Here is a 17,904-nt window from a genome sequence, read left to right as displayed (position 1 = left end):
TTATAATCCAATTAGGTATGAAGTCGATAATTTTCTCATAAGGTAAAAAGTTGATTCAACAACTCTGATTCCCTGTATAAAAATCTTGAACATAAAGAAAAATAAGTACTGCCGCTTATGTATATTTTACATATACATAATTTTAAAGAAGAAATTTACTTTGATTATTGAACGATCTATTTTTGTTCAAAAGGAATTATTTTAGGAGATACAGCTATCACGTATAAATCACATCTTCAATATTTTATTAATAGTGATTTGTTATTATTGCTATCATAAATAAGCATTACAATAATTTTTTGCGTCAATAACGCATATAACGTAAGGCGCATTCCTTAGAAAAATAATATGTATAAAAAGTGATATTATATAACGTAACAAATTGCAATCATCTGTTTTTCTCTTTTTCTGGCTTCTGTATCCTTTCGTTATTTATTTTATGTAATACTGCGATAATTCAGCGCTTTTATACATAAGAACAGAAAAACTGTTTCAGCCGAAAGATATTCAGCTGATCTCTGCCGTAGGAATATGGGCGTATCTCCTAATCGGATAATCGGTACAAATCTGTGATATAATCGAGAAAACATGATGATACTATGTTGCATATCGATTTAACTGCAACAACTTTGCGGTTTAGGATCCAAGCCTGAACGTTTGGTAATATTTATGCGCGTAAACTCCTCCGCTACAGTTGGATGAATACCAACAGTAGACTTCAGTTTCGGAATTGTTAAGCCACATCTAAAAATATTATGAAATATAAATTATGGAATTCTGAAATCAAATTTTTGAAGAAATTATTGACGAATCATTTTTTGGATAAAACTTACTTAATAGCAGTCGCAAATCCTTGAATTACTTCGCCTGCATTGGGTCCGACAAAATGCATTCCGAGTACCGTTTCATTACCGTTTCTAAGCGCGATAACCTTTACATAACAACGATCGACGTTCTTTTGGGGTATAAAGAATTCTGTTGGTTTGTAGTACGCATGAAAAATCTCTATCTCCTGTTCTCCGTGGAGCGCGATTGCCGCTTCTTCGCTCAATCCGACGCATCCATATTCCAAAGGAGTGAATACTGTCGTTGCTACATTTATGTAATCCATTTGCTCGATCGAATTACCATATAATCTTCTAGCTAGCAGTTTACCCGCTTGTATAGCAACGGGCGTTAATTCAGGTTTTTTCTATAAAAAATATACAAAAATTTTCTATTATATTTGTAATTTAACTCATAATTTAATATGAGAAATATTAAAATGATAAAAAATATCTAGAACTATCTAAACTATGCACCATCTATTTTCAAGATAAAATCATTATAAAATGTTGAAAAAAACTTACATAAAGTACGTCACCAACCGCGTAAATGTTTGGAACGTTCGTTTGTTCGTTAACTGCGTCAATCTTGCCAGTTTCTGGAACAAGTTTCAATCCGATATTTTCTGGTTTCAATTCTTGAGTGAGCGATTGTCGGCCGATAGCAAATAGAACAGTATCATATACATCTTGATGAATTTGGCCATCCTAAAAAAATTATATTATATTGCACTCTAATGTAGACTTATTTTTTCATTTGCATATATAAGTTTGTCAACAAATGCTTACTTTGTCGACCCAGTCGACTAGAAGACGGTCATCCTCTTGTTTTGAAACTTTCTTAAGCTTTGACTCATAATTAAACTTCACACCGCGTTGCTGCATCTCTTCGACAATATGAGTTGCCATTTGCCGATCAAATCCACGCAACACCACCGATCGAATTATTATTGTTGTTTCGTAACCTAAGCCATTAAGAAAGCCAGCACATTCCAGACCAATATCTATATTTCATCATTAAGGAAGAAAATCTTAATCTGCACATTTGCATAATTATAATAGAAAATCTAAAAACAAAAATCGCGTAAAATGCCGTTGAAGGATACATCCAGCACCAATAATAAGGGTTTTCCCTGGAGCGCGTTCCAAACTGAAGATGTCGTCGCTACTTATACCATATTCTATAGCACCAGGAATATCGGGATACTTAGGTCTACCACCTACTGCAATTAATATATTTTTAGCTGTAAGAATTTTTTCTTCCCCCTTTTTGGTAATTCCAACTACTGTGTGTGCATCCTTGAAATGTGCAAGGGCATTGAAATATTCAATTTTCCTACAAGTAAATATTTAATATAAATAAGTAAATACATACAGATCAAATAAACAAAAATTAAATAATATAGATATGAATAACATAAATTGATACATAAAAGTGAATAATATGGCCATTAATTGATGTATAAACAGAAAAATTAGAAAATACTACTAATTATAAACAACTAACTTTGTCCTAAGTTCAACACGAGTGACCCAATTTACAGATTTAACATGATTTTGTACAGCAGTTCTTAAGGCTTCCCAGTCAATTTTCACAGACTTGGGATTCAACTGCCAACCAAATGTTGCTGCTTCCTAAAAACGAGATGATTCACAGATTAGGTATGAATCTTTTACATCATTTTAATCACAATAGCTTTCCATTTTTACTCAATACTAATATGAAACTAAAGTTATGTATTTTATATTCAAATAATGATATCACTATTTTGGTGATAAAGTTATTGTATAACAACACAGGTTTATAATCTCACTTTTAACATGATTTAATAAAATTCAGTAAAACAGTCCCAAGATTCATGCAGATTATAGGTAAAAACTCAGTTGATTCTTGTCAGAAAAGAAATTTGCATTCGAGTTGAGTAAACGAGTTACAATTTTAATAAGAATTATCTAAGTTTTGATGTAAATGGAAAGCAAATAATAATTAGGAATGTTTGTATACATGAATAGCTTCACCAAGCAACGCAGCTTGATGCATGAGTTTTTTCGGTATACATCCCACATTGACGCAGGTACCACCTAAACCCCAAGTAGTTCCGACAGGAGAAGGAGTCACATAATCTAAAACTGCGACTTTCGCTCCCAATCCGACAGCTTCCTTAGCTGCTGCCAAGCCACCGGATCCTCCACCAATGACCAAAAAATCATAATCGTAGCTATGATCCGCTGAAAGATAATTTCAACTGTATATCATCAAAAAAAACTTTTTAACGAAGTAAATTCTAAAAAAAAAATAATAATAAGCGTTACAAGAAAATAAGAAAACTTTTCATAGACAACACAGACATCTAGAAAAACATCACGTAGAGAATCACGTGAAAATCTGTTATCCTTGGACATAAATCAGAGTAAACAGTCGTGAGTAACCTTCGAATTCGCACGCCCTCTATGACTCCGTATTTTTACATAACGAATCGCAATCGTACAGTGGTGTGACTGTGAATAATTTCCCTAAACACTCACTGCACATGCAGGCCATCGCGCTTCTGCCGTAGACGAGACCGACGTCGCATCCGACAAAGAGCGGCTGCCGACCCGTTAACCTGAGCAACTTAGTGTGCGCGCATTGAGATGACACGAGTCGCGCGAACACAGTCAGTGTCGCCATGATCATCGGCGACATATAATGCAATTCACAATTATCGGAGCACGTGACGTCAGTGACGCTCCGTGCTGCGCACTGACGAGAGTGAGAACTCCGACTTCTAAGGCGCTAACTTAGCCACACGTACACCCCCGCGCTCTCTTCATCCGCGATTCATCACGACGCCGGTCTTGGTCAGTCTTGGTGGTCTTCGGCAAACCGAGCAACCGAGTAACCGAGCGCGATGAGATCGATCCTTATAACCGGCTGCAACCGCGGTCTGGGTTTGGGCCTGGTGAGGCATCTAGTCGACTCGCCGAGACCGCCGGACTACATCTTCGCAACTTGCCGTGACGCGAGCAAGGCAACGGTAAGATCGCGGGGTGGGATGGGAGTATACGTTCCGTTTGTTCGAATCGAAAAAGATTGTCACTATTTGTTACGCAATTTACTTACTTTGTGGGAAAAAAACGGTACTTACCGATCGGTGCCATCGCGATTCTTTTTGCTCCTTTCGTAAAAGACAAAATTTTTTCCACTATTTTATCTTACGCATCACTGGAATGTCAGAGTCTTTAAAATCTCTTGTCGTTTGATCCTATTGAACTCGATGCGAGCGATGGTTAAGTGACACAACACTGACACCGCGAATCGCTACGTCACCGCGTGAACGCGTCCTCGTAACTGTAAGTTTCCGTTACCGCCATCTATTATACGGTTGCTCGTCATCTTCCCCTCTCATTATATTCCCCTCGTCGTTATGAATCAGCAAACGTAATACTCGATTTCAATGTCGTTGCGCAAGTCGACTGATGTCATTTCCACCAAGATAGATTAAGCTCAGTTAAGGTACTATTTATCCTTTTCTAATTTTTAGTACCAGAAAAAGAGATAAAGTTAATCCAAGATTAAAGTTAATCTATATTGGTAGAAACCAGGCATTAGAGAGAATCTCGACACTCTAAAAAGTGAAATCTCATTCTTGAGGACTGAAAATTAAGCTCCTCCTCTTCAAAGTAAAATTAAAGTTACTTTTATCACATATATAAAATTATCATACTTAAAGTGAAATTCCACTCTAAAAAATGTAGAGACTACACTGGTAGAAATTAATCTTCTTATAATTCTTATTCTTCTGGTCCTACGAATTATGCCCGATTTATACCAATGCAGATTAACTTTAATTTTAATTTGATTTACTTCTTATTTTTTTCTAGGAATTTTTTTTAGGAATTAAAAAAAATAAAGTTATAAGCTAAATCGAGATTAAAGTTAATCAAAGAAGTATTTTAAGATCACAAATGTGAATACACAACTGAATAACTAAAAGTTAAGTTAAAGTTAATCAACATTGATAGAAATAAACCAGATGCTCATTCTACCAATATAGTTTAATTTTAATCTCGATTCAGCTAATTCATCTTGTTCTAATTTTAAAAATTAGAAAAAGACGAAGAGTTAAGTTGAGCCGAGATTAAAATTAATCTATATATGAAACGAGTATGAGTCGGTTTTTCGCTATCATATTATACGCATCTGATTAAAGTATTGTCGAGATAATCGCGCGAAACGCCGTCCATGTTTGAATTGCGTTTAAACGAAAAGAGGAAAAAAATGAGAAATCTTTACAGGAATTACGCGTGCTCGCTGACAAATCGTCGGCTGTACAGATCATCGAGATAGGTAAGCCATAATTCTTGCTATTTTGTTATGAATTGCATTATTAAACTTAACGGTATAAATTAGGTCATTATTCGCTAAATTCTCGCTGATTAGCACAGAGAAATTTGAAATATTTGAATCGTCCAATGGGAAGAATTATTTTGTTTTTAATATTTTTATCGTGGTGAAAAAATGTTTTGGAAAAAAAAATGAGATGATTTGCAATAATTATATCTGATGAAATATCTCTCGAAATTTTGAAATTTTGATATTTCAATTGTGCAATTAACTTTTGATTCCATAAAGTATACATAAAGTGTATCCTTTTATCTTTATTTATTATTTAATATTAGGTGGAATAGCAAAGATAAAATGCAAGGACATAATGCGTTTTACGGAATACAACCTAAGAATATTGGGTTCTTTTAAATATCAAGGATTAAAATCAATATAAAGTTTCAATATTATTTTGGTTAAAATTCCAATCCTTATTAGAATATTTAATGGTGAAAATGATTTATAAATTAACATTCCTAGATCTAACAATTTTGTAACAATTTTTAAAAGCAATTTTTAAATAAGGGTAAATAAGATTTAGTCTTAATATTTCGTTTGCGAATTACTGTCATGAAGAACGAATATTACACTGTAATAACATTCTATTCAAATGTAATTGCAACAATTGTATAATTCTAAATTGAATTTTTTAATTTTTTCTTTTGTTCATAAACTTCAATGATTTGAATCAAGTGAAAGATTGTTTAGATTTAAATTAAAAATCAAGCTAGATTGCAAAAGGATTCGAATTGTAAAAATTTCATTTTTTTTTCTAAATTTTATTGACAATGAGATTCGTATTTTTTCAAACCACTGATCAAAATAGCTAAAAAATACACATAAATTGAAAATGTATAACTGGTTATACCAGTTATAACGCGATGATGAATAACGCATACAATGACGTAAACAAAATTTCAACAGATTAATTTTAGGATAGGAACACGTTATGGTAATCGAATATTCGTACAAAAGCATGTCTAAATTCCCGGTTAAAGAAAAATGCTAAGATCTTACTTGTGTGTGATGTGGGAAGAATATTTTCCTGCTTTTCTTGATTATCCACTTTATTATCGACATTACTATCTATCTTCACTTTGCTTTCTGCTTCGTTTTTTATTTCATTCTCGACATCGTTTTCCGTTTTGCTCTCTACTTTATTTTCTACCTGGTTCTCCATTTGATTCTCCATCTCATCAACATAATCCTTCGTTTTGGTCTCCAGTTTATTCTCTGTCTTGTTCATCTGATTCTCTATTTTATTTTCTATTTTATTCTCAATATCATCATTCATTTTACTTCCTGTTTTATTTTCTACTTCATCTATTTCGTTCTCTATGTTATTATCGATATTACCCTCTGTTTTAGCCTGCAGTTTAGTCTCCTTCTTGTCTATCTGATTCTCCACTTCATTCTCGATAATACTTTCCCTTTTATTTTCTGCTTTCTCTACTTCATCTATTTGGTCTTCTACCTTGTTTTCCATTTTGTTCACATCGTCCTCCGTGTTAGTCTCCAGTTTATTCTTCTTCTTGTCTATCCGATTCTCTACTTTGTTCTTCATTTTGTTTTCCATTTTATTCTCGACACCTTTCGTTTTATTCCTCTCTTTATTCTCTACTTCGTCTGTCTGACTTTCTATTTTAACATTGTCCTCTGTTTTGACCTCCAGTTTATTCTCTATCTTGTTTTTTTGGTTCTCCACTTTGTTCTCCATTTCGTTCTCAATATCATCCTGCGTTTTGCTCCTCACTTTATTCATCTTGTCTACCTGATTTTCCACTTTATTCTCCACAACGCTCTCCATTTTATCCTCAGCTTTGTTTTCTCCCTTGTTATGCAGCTGCTTCTTTGTTCTATTCCGCGCTTTATGCTCCTCGATTTCTCGATCGCTCGAATCAGAATCGACAATTTGCGATTTTTCACAACATATCATCCATGCTTTCGCCTTATTCAGTTTACGCGCTTTCATATTCGCGACCTTGCATTAGATAGATGCGAAATGAAGAAAAATAAAATCCGAATACAATCGACACGTCTACTGCGAAACGCGTCGCGAACATTCCTATCGTAGAAAAAAAGATGCCATTTTGCTTGATCGATATACTAATCAATGTGCTATCTGATACCATCTACTTTTAAAATTTTCTACTTTAGAAACGTTAAAGATTAATTCTTTCTTGCACGCGATAAGGAGATCAATTTTTTTTTTATTCTTTATCGAGGAGTGATATGTGACTTGTATTAGTTAAAATGTGATAATAAGAGTCATCGCATTACTGGGAAAATTAAATTCATACATGACATACAAAAATATCTCTACGTCACATCTCATATAATAATCTCATGTAATAATTTCATCGATCAATATGAAACATTCAACGAGATAACATATATCACAGTTCTTCGTATTTCTTAAATTTAATAAATAAGAGCAGTATTGAGAAATTAAACGATTCTTTAAATTCTTTTAATTCCTTCATGCGCTTCATTTACCGTGGCCTTTTGTTTTATAATTAGCATTCCGAAAACGATTCTTGAACATGACTAGTACTTTAACAATCTAGAAATCTTTAAAAATAGATAAACTTGTTTTCGTCATTTATTCCTTTGTCTTTATAGATATTAGAGTAAAATAAGAATAATTAAATGATTAAAACTTTTATACATAATACAATACATATATATTTTTTTAGAAATATAATTTTAACACGTGTTCATTAGAACGAGCAATATATATTAATATATTAATTTAAGTACAATACGACGAATTTTTTCAAAAATCTTTCTTTTTTCCAAAAGGATTATAAATTTTAATTAATGTGATATCAAACTTGTACTAATATCTATTTCATTATTTTTTGAAAATAAATTATGAATTTTAATCTTATCGTGTAAAATTGGAGCAAAATTTCTTTAATTTTATCAATCTAGTGAAAATATAAAAGACTAATGAAAATGTAAAAAGTGCTGTGTCACGCCATTGCATTAGTAAGCCTTCATTGACGTATGCTATACATATATGCTTTGACAAATGCTTGTGTATAATACAAGAGAAGAATCAGCTTTATTAAATATTTATCGCGCAAAACTGAACTTTCTTTTCATAAACATGGAATTTAGCGAGTTCTAGCATCGATCGCGAAAAAAATTTTACCTTTTTACAGATTTAACGAATACGGATAGCTACAAGAGGGTCGTAGACACAGTGAATGAAAGAGTAAATGGCGCTGGTCTTAACGTTCTCTTTAATAACGCTGGTATTTCCAGCAAATTTACGCGTCTTGGCCTCGTAAAGAAACAGCAGATTACCGATGCTTTTCTCATAAATACCGTGGCACCGATTATGCTAACAAAGGTATACCTACAGTCCATTTACATTCATGAATGTTACATTACCGAATAACGTCGGTTCATAAGAAAATAATAATCGATTCAAGGCTTTCCTACCGCTACTTAAAACAGCTGCGAAAAATTCCGAGGATAAAACGGGATTAAATGTAAGAAGAGCAGCAGTTATTAACATGACATCTATCCTAGGCAGTATTGCCGAAAATGGTGATGGCGGTTTTTATCCTTACAGATGCAGCAAGGTAAAACTTTAATCTTCTGGAACTGACAATCTGTTGGACCCACTTAATTATAAATCTCTTTGTCAAAAATGTCAATTCAATTTGTCACATCTACATTATTCTTATTAAAAATCACGAATTTATATATTTTAGTGTTCATTCTCTTTTATACGTATTAATGCACGGACTGTGATATTATGTCATTTTAATTCCTTGAAATTAGTGCCACTTTAATTCTCTGAAATTAGTGCCTTTTAATTAATATAAATTAAATGGATCTTTTACAGACATTTTCGTATCAGTTCTGTAGAATTAAAATTTAAATATTGTACATTCTTATTGAAATGTAAAATTGAGTTTTGATAAAATTTGTAGAGTACCTATATTACTGTATGTATAATTTATAAATTTTTAAGTTTTAAAATTAGAAAACCTATATTACACTTTAGATTTTGTCAATACGTGTATCTTGTATCGTTAAACACTTGAGATAATTTTGCAAAATTTTATTTAATCTCACTTATAAAATAGGCGGCGCTTAACGCGGCGACAAAATCAATGAGCATCGATTTAAAAGCAGATGGGATCTTGGTGGTGTGTTTGCATCCAGGATGGGTGCGAACCGATCTGGGTGGCAGCAACGCTCCAATGGACGTCGACAGCAGTGTCAATTGCATTCTGAATACCTTAAACTCGTTAACGGAAAAACAAACCGGTTGTTTCGTGCAGTATGATGGTAAAATATTATCCTGGTAATAGTGATCAAATATTTAATAAATGAATTTTTTTGTACATAATATTTTATATGGATTTTTAAATACTTTAAATTAACACTAAATATACATCGTTTTTGTAAAAAAAATCATAAATATACATATATTTTAATTAGAAAAAAACTCTAAAACAAAGAATATTCTTCACACTTTCGATGACTCATTCCCTCAAATTTTGACTTAATGTCTCATTAAACACAATTTAAGTGAAAATATTCTTATAAATGAAATATTTCCACAAATCGCTTTTTACATTTTGGAATACTCGCTATAACAATTAATAAGAATATTTTTAAATATAAAGATATTCTTACTAACATTTATATCTTTATACAAACATACTACAAATGTTTTATAATATTTTCAAGAGATGCTATAATATGCACTGATTAAGAGATCATCTATTTTATTCGTATGAGTTCAAGCTTATTTTGTACATGTCACGGTGCTATAACGCAGAGGAATGCAAGTTCTCCTATAGTATTAATGAACAAAAATGATATTCGAGATATATACAATGATTTTTAAGGACTATCAGAAGCATGAACTGTATATAAAGGTATGTTTTTTAGCACTTGACTTTTTGTTTTTGCAAAACTGTAATGTTATTCCAATAGTTTGCATGGATAATTCTTGATGCAATAATCATAGCAAGAAAAACACAATTCCGAAAAAAAGTAATACTGCAGTGTGTGTTACTAATCGCCGCGAATGTACAATCCGCTTTTATTATCAAACATTTTTCAATGTCTGAAGTCACTTTTACAATCTCATACTCTAGAATCTTTAAGTTAAGAATAGAACATGTACATATATATTATTTTATTGTTTCCGACGGGTTACAATCACTTCATATTCTTTTACTGAAAACTTTCAATTTTTTAATACAGCGATGTTAAAGAAGCCTATCAAATGAATATCTGTAAAGCGTTCCCGTTAATGAGCCTTAGAAGCCGCCTAATGAGCATTTAAAAATATACCAAAAATCTGGAAACAGTCTAATATCTCGGAAAGTATGCATTTTTGAAAGAGATGTTTTAGACAAAAGTAGAGTTTAATAAGATGTATTTACTATTTTATTGACCTTGAGTGGCATCGCCAAAGTCAAAATTGACGATGCCTTCCAAAGTCAAATAAAGCCAATAAATACATCTTATTTAACGCTACCATTTTTGTCTAAGACATTTTTCTAAAAAATGCATACTTTCTGAGATATTAGTTTTCAGATTTTTTGGTATATTTTTAAATGCTTATTACTCGGCTTCTAAAGCCCATTAGCGCGAATGGCTTTACAGGTATTCATTTGATAGGCTCCTCTAACATCGTTGCAAGTTTGATCAAAATCGGTGAAGAGCAGAGCGTAGCCTCTCCTTATTAGACTACGCATATTTTTAGCGGGATTATATAAAAACAAAAAAAGAAGTTTAATAAACTGATTGAGATGACGTGCAAGAGCGGTTGATTTATAAATCAACAAATCTTAAGTTCAATTCCAAGCTCCATTCTATATGCATTGTATAAGTAATTTGATTCAAGGATTAAATATTTAATATAAAAACAATATACATACATAAACGGATTGAGCACTCGCCTGTTATTCTATTCAATTAACCGATCGTTGTTTCTAATTTCTAAATTCAATGGGGAAGTTTGTAATAAATTCATATGTGAAAAAATAAATTCCATTATACATAATTCAAAACGTTTCGATACTATTTAGAATCGATACTATTTGCATTTATATAAGTATATGTATGTATATATAATATATATATAATTTATATCTTACTAAATTCGAATGAAACAGAAAAGAAAAACTTTTCTTGTGACCCATTCATATTAGGAAGTATGTCTTAATAAAAAATTATCAAGTGCAAATTCACGAAAGAGATAGATTCCTAAATGTCAATCTCTATACGATGTATTGGCGGTGATGCTGATTGTAAGTCAAACATTAGTCAGTCTTTAATCTCTTGGGTGCAGGTTCGCTGTTTTGTGAATTCGAGTCTTCTGAAAAGCCCAAATGTGCAGAGAAATCTGTCAGTCCTTGAGAATCACTAACAGTAGAGAAACCTAGTATGTAAAAAAATTCATATTTTATGTTAATCAATGACATAATAATTTTTACAAACAGTTTTCACAAATTACCAAAATCGAACTCACACGTATTGGAATCTTCTGTAAGACCGAAATTAGAATTTGATGATTCTATTCCTCCTTTCCTTGGTAAACCGTTTTCCTTGTCGGAAACTGTCTTTCCCTTTTTCTTCTACAAAATAAAACAATTTATTCTTAACTACTTGTTTTGATTAATTTTAATCAGCATGTATCATATTTTTTGCGTGAAATACCTGATCGAGTGTCGAGATTGGAACCCATTTATATATTTTCATAGTTGTTTCTCCTATTGTGACCCATTTCTTTTCCCTGCGATCATATATGTATTCAGAATTTTATCCATTTATTTTTATATAAATAACGAATTTAATAGAATATAGGAGCAAAAACATGCATTATTCAATAAAGAATAAAAGAAAGATCCTTCAGTTTTCATAGCTAAACTATAGTCGGTATTCATAGTTGATTTTTATTTTAAGACCATCTTAAGTAATATCTTAAATCGTTAATTGGCCCTCTCTCTCTCTCTCTCTCTCTTTCTCTCTCTCTCTGATTGATTCATAATATCTTAAGATTGTACTTAAGATGGTCTTAAATATAAGATTCGACTATAAATACCGGCCTATGTATTACTAATTGTAAGTATACGTTTGTCTTTGTTTGCTATGACAAATTCTATCACTCTATCCAAAGCTCAGCTATGAAATCTTCAATTGAATTGATAATATTCTTATCTGAACGTTCGTTTTTAGTAGATTAAAAGCTTCTGTCATACAAAATTTCATATAATTTTTAATATTTTGATACTCGAAACGGATATTTCAAGTTTGAACATTAGCAACTGCCTCGCAGTCTTTCATCAATACGTACATCAGACATCACGCCCTTCTGACAATTAAACAAAACACAAGCACTTGTTTCACTTTTTTCGTATGATCCGTGAATATCTTCCATGAAACAATATAAATTAGCGATAAATGACAAACGTAAGACCTGGCAATTCCTTTTATCCGCCTTTTTCTCTCCTTCCGAACACAACACAGGAAACTTACCAATGACGAACTTTATCAACTACTTGCATTACACGTTTAATGTCATCCTTGGCACGACTACGAGTCTCCGCCCGCACTGACCGCGACATCATGTTATTGTTCACGCGCTATTAAATCACCGGTAATCAATTATTGCACCAATTACACGGCACCAAAGATACCGGGACATCCGTGGGGCGAAAGCAGTGAGAGGTTAGGAAAGGTGACAGAAATCCAAGAAGTCCAAGAACCTCTAATAACACTCGCAATATTCGACTTTCTATCACGACTAACTTCACCAGTTCAACCAGTTTAACCAATTTCAATGTCTTCGATTCGAATACACTTGCAATTTTCGATTTCCGCAATTGTCACTCTGCTCGCACTTTTAGGGAATTATTCTATGTATTCATAAAAGCGAGTGTAGTTGTCGTTCCGAATGCATCATTCGTGTCTAACCTAACCTAACCTAACCTATATCTAACCTAAATACTATCACTTTTAGTTGCGATATTTATTTTTTCAGTTGTGATATGTTGTATATTAAACATGTGTCCGGCGAGTAAATAGACAAATCTATTTTTTATGTGTGATTTAAAAGATATTGATATATTTTAGCAAATATGAGCGAAGTAAAAAAAGAAGAGAAAACGCCACTCCGCTATCATGAGTGGATGGTATGCGATTATACCTTTATTTATATCATTATCCATTGGATCTTCAATTTGTATTCAATTTATATTTGTATATTTTTCCTTTAGATTAGACCATGTATGATATACAAAGATGAGTATGATGATTGCAGCAGTATAAAGGCTCGTTTCCATCAATACTTTATATTCGGTGAAACAATCGACTGCAACCAGTGGAAGATTGATTATCGCAATTGCTATCAATGGGAAAAGCACAAATCGGAAGAAGCATATGTATGCAGGTTGCCATAAATGTTTTGACGATAACACATCTCAATTTCTGATGGACTAAGAGAAAAACTTTTGTAACTATAAATATTTTAATTATATATTATTATAATTAAAATATTTATAGTTACAAAAGTTTATGATTATTACTTCTATAATATTAATAATAATTTTTTATACTACAAATATATACATAGTGGAAATCGAAAATTACTATTATAATTATACTTATTATTGTAAAAATAATTGCAGTTATTACAATTTATAATCTTTTTATTAAAAAGTAATTTTTCCAAAAATTATAGTAATTTAATAGTAAATTATAGTAAAGTTAAATTATAGTAATTGCAACATTTCTTATGATAATAATAATTGTAATCATACAGCATTTTCTATTGTAGCAGGTTTTAAAAAAACTGATTCAATTTGGATTAATGATGCTGCAAGCTGTACTATTGATAGAGCATGTAATGTCAATCAATAACAAAGCATAATCCAACCCAATTAAAAACTTACTACAGTCGAAAATGTTCATAATCCATAGCCAACTATATATTTGTTGATAGAATTATATATGTTATTATTATTAACATTATAGCAATTGTAATCATAATTATAGTAACATGTAATTACAAATATTAAAAATTTTTCTCTCAGTGAAGTAAAACAATACTGAAACAAAATCTTCGCAGGACGCGCTGATTAAGAGCGAGAAGCAACGCCGATATAATCGATTGCATGCGCATTATCAGAACGACGTCTGGGAGAGGAGGAAGAAACCGCCAGAGAACTGGAACACTCCTCTGCCCGAATGGATGCAAAAGAAGTTTGAGAACTCGTATCTGCATATACGAAACAAAGAGATGAAGCAGAACGTAGAGGTATCTCCTCTCGATACAAAATGTACTATATTGTAACAGCAGATTTTTTATGTTATCTTAAACGTAGCTTATACATACATATATTTATTATTCAAAGTCATGTGTACAATAATACATATGTAAAGTTTTGCAGTCTGCGAATAAATATATGATCATGGCCATAGGATTATATACCTCACGTTTGCTCCAAACTATGCGTGATTTGCATTCCTTGATGTCATTGTGCTTCTCCATAGCCGAAGATGGATTCACTTAATTATAAATCTCTTTATCAAAAATGTCAATTCAATTTCCTTTGTGTTACATCTGTAAACTAAAATTATTTTTATTATACTTAGAATTCATTCTTTTTTATATAAGTTATGTTATTTCAGTTTCTTGAAATTACCGTTTAATCCAGAGACAGCCATATTATTATAAGTAAATGTTTATTTAATGCCATTCAAAGAAATACGTATGAAGATTTAAATATTTTTTCAGTGAATTTTATGATATATATAGATGATCGGGAATAATTGAAAGATATTGGATTGAATATCGTACTTAAACTATTCGTTCTATTTTTCCAAGTATTCTTTAAGTTCAATAATATTTTTCCACAAGGGAACGATAAAATTCACAGACAAATTTCGATATAAATAATTCTTTCAGCCTTTCCGTTCATTCCCCGCGAAAAAGAGGAGCAAGGAGGAGTTTTTGAACGCAACGAAGCGTGAGCTGCGCATGCGTGAGACTTGTTTTCACCTTGAACCAAACCACCAGCCCCGAGCGACGGCGCAGAATCTCCCGGAGCGGAACGACGCGGGATCATTGCGTCGGTAAGGTCGCGGGACATGCGTGGTCGTCCGAGGATACGTCGCCTGGCGATCTTCCTAATCTCTTAACGGCGTCTACATCGCCGAGGAGTCAATTCGTGCGCCGAATGAAAGAAGAAAAGTCACTGGATCACGAGACGCGAGTAAACGGAGCGAGTGGAACGTCCAGTGTTTCGAACGTCGCGGCGCGCGAACCTTCCACTCTTGTTTCTACTCGCGCTCTCTTTCTCTCTCTCTCTCTCTCTCTCTCTCTCTCTCTCTCTCTTCCTCTCTCCGTCCTTCCTCATAATTACGCCGCTTTTTCCGTTCCACATACGTGCGCGTATATGACACGTACATAGGTGCGTGCATGTATACACATACGCCGTACGCATCGGAGTACGTCCTAACCGAATCATGTTCCGCGTCTGTATCAAGTAGTGATTGACGAGTGTGTGCGACGCGTGGACGCTCCGCTGAATGAATGACATAACTTATACATAGATATATAAATATTGCGTAGATCGGATCACGTGGTTGGCGTGTCTTAACTCGGAATAAGTCGGTGCGGCGACGACAGTGCGATCGGTATCGAATATAATCGGACCCGCGTTATCCCGTACGTTACGAGTTCGGCGCGTCGCGTCGAACGCGGAGCGTAGCGCGCGTGCGGCGGCGCGCACTACAAGCGGAGCGGAACGAGACGCGTTATAGCGGGCCGGGGCGCGTCGGGAGCTGGAAGCAAAGCGGAGCGGTGTCCGAAGCAAAGCGTGCGTTGCCGTGGCGTAGCGTCGCGCGTCGCTCCTTCGTGGCACGTGCGTGTTTATACGAGCGTCTCACGAAGCGACAATGGCCGCGGACTGCGTGGCGGACGGCGATTACCTCGGCGAATATTCGCGATTCTTCGCTGAATTCATCGCCAGGGTGAATCCGGATGATCAGCTGCCGGTGAAGGTGAGCGTTTACGACGTCAATGAGAACGAGCTCGTCGGTGAGATCATCAGCGTGACTCTACAGTACCTCAATCGAATGTAAGCAAACTTGCCTTTTGTTGTTTGGATTGATCATCATGTAGGAGTGGTGTGATGCCCTGTCATGCGTTTTTTTTTACGTGCGTGTTTGTGTGTACAAATTGTAGACGTGCGTTTGTATTTGACATTCCGAACATGCCGAATCTCGCATTGGCTCCGCGCCTGCGTTCGTCCGCGTGAAGCGCGAGATACGTCGCTTTTTAATCTCTTGTATTTGTAGAGACAAATTTATGTTTGGACAAAAAACTCGGGATATCTGGAAAAAATAGAGAAAGACATATTTGCTTCTGAAATTGTTTCTACAATACAAGCGTTAGATCTGATTAAGCTTGATTGATGATTCATTATTTCTGTACATAAGACGATAAACACCAACTAATGTAACATCTATGTCATAATTTCACACTCAACAATATATACAGATATTATAATATGTTTTATGTAACAATTACGTTGTTGAGTGTGAAATTATAACATTGATTTTATGTATTATACTTTGTATTTACTGTAGAGTAGAAAAAGACACAATAATTTAAATTCCAATCAATTTTTACTAATATTTATATAAATTCTTATAAGTGTTGTTATATGCTGATAGTCCTCTTGAGTATCCATTCTCAAATAACAAAAAGTGTTTAAAATTGGATAAGACGTTTTTCGCATCTAAAAGATGATTTAAAGACGTCTTATGTCACAATTTTAGATTTTGTGTTGTTTGGGTTTATTCACTCGCGATTCTTTCCCACGGCAAGACGTTTCTGCGAGTAATTAAAATGAAAATCATTTCTGACATAAAATTTTTATTACAAAAACAATTACAGGAACAGGAATTTTTTTTAGATAATTCGGCTCGCTTATTTAGCATATCGAGCGATTTTTCTATACTGAAAAAAAAATAAAATATTTTCATAAATATTTATTTAAATAGTTCTAACGTAAGTAAATATTTACGAAATGTAAAAATATTTGATATAAAAACCATTAATTTGATTTAGCTGTAATTTTTTATTGAGTAAATATTTACTTAGTACTATTTAAACAAATATGTATTAAGATTTAGATAAGATTATGAAATACTTTTCAGTATATTGTTGCCCGACAGTTGTTTTTACAATATGAAATATTATCTGTAATTATTTAACTGATTTTGCATTATTTTACGACTCTTTCTAGAACTAATCAAATATTGTGAAATACAGATGCAATATTAAATACAAGAAAATCAAATCTACTTATATAATACACATATGAGAAGAAACAAAGAACATGCACTAATTTTGAATCTTTTACTTTTTCACTTCTTTGACACAGTCCAAATTTCCAAACTAGGTTTCTATGAAAATTATTTAATGATAGTTTATTTAGTTTTGATGTCATTTTAAAATTATATTTACATTTTAAAATTATATTTGTTTCATTTTCAAATTTTCGTGTATTAAAATTAAAATTAATATTTTAAATGTATGGATTTTCTTGTTTATCTCACATGTAATTCGTTTTTTGAAAAATAAATAAGCACAAGTTCATTAACTATTGCATTAGTAAATGTAAACTTAAAGAATAAATAATATAAAGAATAAATCTAATAAATCGA

General features: G+C 32.9%; 5 protein-coding genes across 10 annotated transcripts in view; 3 read left to right on the top strand and 2 right to left on the bottom strand.

Moving 5' to 3' along the window:
• Window positions 1-249: 249 nt before the first annotated feature.
• On the bottom strand, window positions 250-7,243 carry LOC108692964 (thioredoxin reductase 1, mitochondrial). Of its 3 annotated transcripts, none has more exons than XM_018201553.1 (8): window positions 6,208-7,243; window positions 2,830-3,053; window positions 2,332-2,459; window positions 1,931-2,160; window positions 1,614-1,828; window positions 1,350-1,532; window positions 834-1,192; window positions 250-744 (listed from the first exon to the last, which is right to left on the bottom strand). In XM_018201553.1, the coding sequence occupies exons 1-8, from the start codon at window positions 7,160-7,162 to the stop codon at window positions 615-617; spliced, it is 2,424 nt and encodes an 807-aa protein (XP_018057042.1). In that variant the 5' UTR covers window positions 7,163-7,243; the 3' UTR covers window positions 250-614. The 3 variants fall into 3 exon arrangements, with proteins under 3 accessions (XP_018057042.1, XP_018057044.1, XP_018057043.1); XM_018201555.1 differs by lacking the exon at window positions 6,208-7,243 and adding an exon at window positions 3,953-4,171; XM_018201554.1 differs by lacking the exon at window positions 6,208-7,243 and adding an exon at window positions 3,351-3,578.
• On the top strand, window positions 3,702-9,932 carry LOC108692965 (C-factor). The gene is made up of 6 exons (XM_018201556.1): window positions 3,702-3,841; window positions 5,103-5,154; window positions 8,358-8,548; window positions 8,631-8,783; window positions 9,294-9,498; window positions 9,904-9,932. Exons 1-6 carry the CDS (start codon window positions 3,716-3,718, stop codon window positions 9,912-9,914), a joined length of 738 nt encoding a protein of 245 aa, XP_018057045.1. The 5' UTR covers window positions 3,702-3,715; the 3' UTR covers window positions 9,915-9,932.
• Window positions 9,920-15,757, top strand: LOC108692966 (UPF0545 protein C22orf39 homolog). Of its 4 annotated transcripts, XM_018201558.1 has the most exons (5): window positions 9,920-10,094; window positions 13,303-13,361; window positions 13,446-13,610; window positions 14,297-14,485; window positions 15,137-15,600. In XM_018201558.1, exons 2-5 carry the CDS (start codon window positions 13,308-13,310, stop codon window positions 15,305-15,307), a joined length of 579 nt encoding a protein of 192 aa, XP_018057047.1. In that variant the 5' UTR covers window positions 9,920-10,094; window positions 13,303-13,307; the 3' UTR covers window positions 15,308-15,600. The 4 variants fall into 4 exon arrangements, with proteins under 4 accessions (XP_018057047.1, XP_018057046.1, XP_018057048.1 ...); XM_018201557.1 differs by lacking the exon at window positions 9,920-10,094 and having other exon boundaries at window positions 13,132-13,361; window positions 15,137-15,590; XM_018201559.1 differs by lacking the exons at window positions 9,920-10,094; window positions 15,137-15,600 and having other exon boundaries at window positions 13,132-13,361; window positions 14,297-14,646.
• On the bottom strand, window positions 11,392-12,978 carry LOC108692968 (B-cell CLL/lymphoma 7 protein family member B). Its single transcript, XM_018201563.1, has 4 exons — window positions 12,706-12,978; window positions 11,887-11,962; window positions 11,699-11,804; window positions 11,392-11,608 (listed from the first exon to the last, which is right to left on the bottom strand). The coding sequence occupies exons 1-4, from the start codon at window positions 12,795-12,797 to the stop codon at window positions 11,490-11,492; spliced, it is 393 nt and encodes a 130-aa protein (XP_018057052.1). The 5' UTR covers window positions 12,798-12,978; the 3' UTR covers window positions 11,392-11,489.
• A 283-nt stretch (window positions 15,758-16,040) lies between the features above and the next one.
• The window catches only part of LOC108692963, a 70,835-nt gene continuing 68,971 nt past the window's right edge, over window positions 16,041-17,904 (top strand). Inside the window, exon 1 of the mRNA XM_018201552.1 lies at window positions 16,041-16,310. Within this exon, the coding sequence (XP_018057041.1) occupies window positions 16,129-16,310 (182 nt within the window). The 5' untranslated portion in view covers window positions 16,041-16,128. The remainder of the gene's footprint in view (window positions 16,311-17,904) is intronic.

The sequence above is a fragment of the Atta colombica genome, unplaced genomic scaffold (genome assembly GCF_001594045.1).
Source record: "Atta colombica isolate Treedump-2 unplaced genomic scaffold, Acol1.0 scaffold83, whole genome shotgun sequence".
In the NCBI taxonomy this organism is placed as follows: Eukaryota; Metazoa; Arthropoda; class Insecta; order Hymenoptera; family Formicidae; genus Atta; species Atta colombica.
This window is presented reverse-complemented; position numbering and strand designations above follow the sequence as displayed.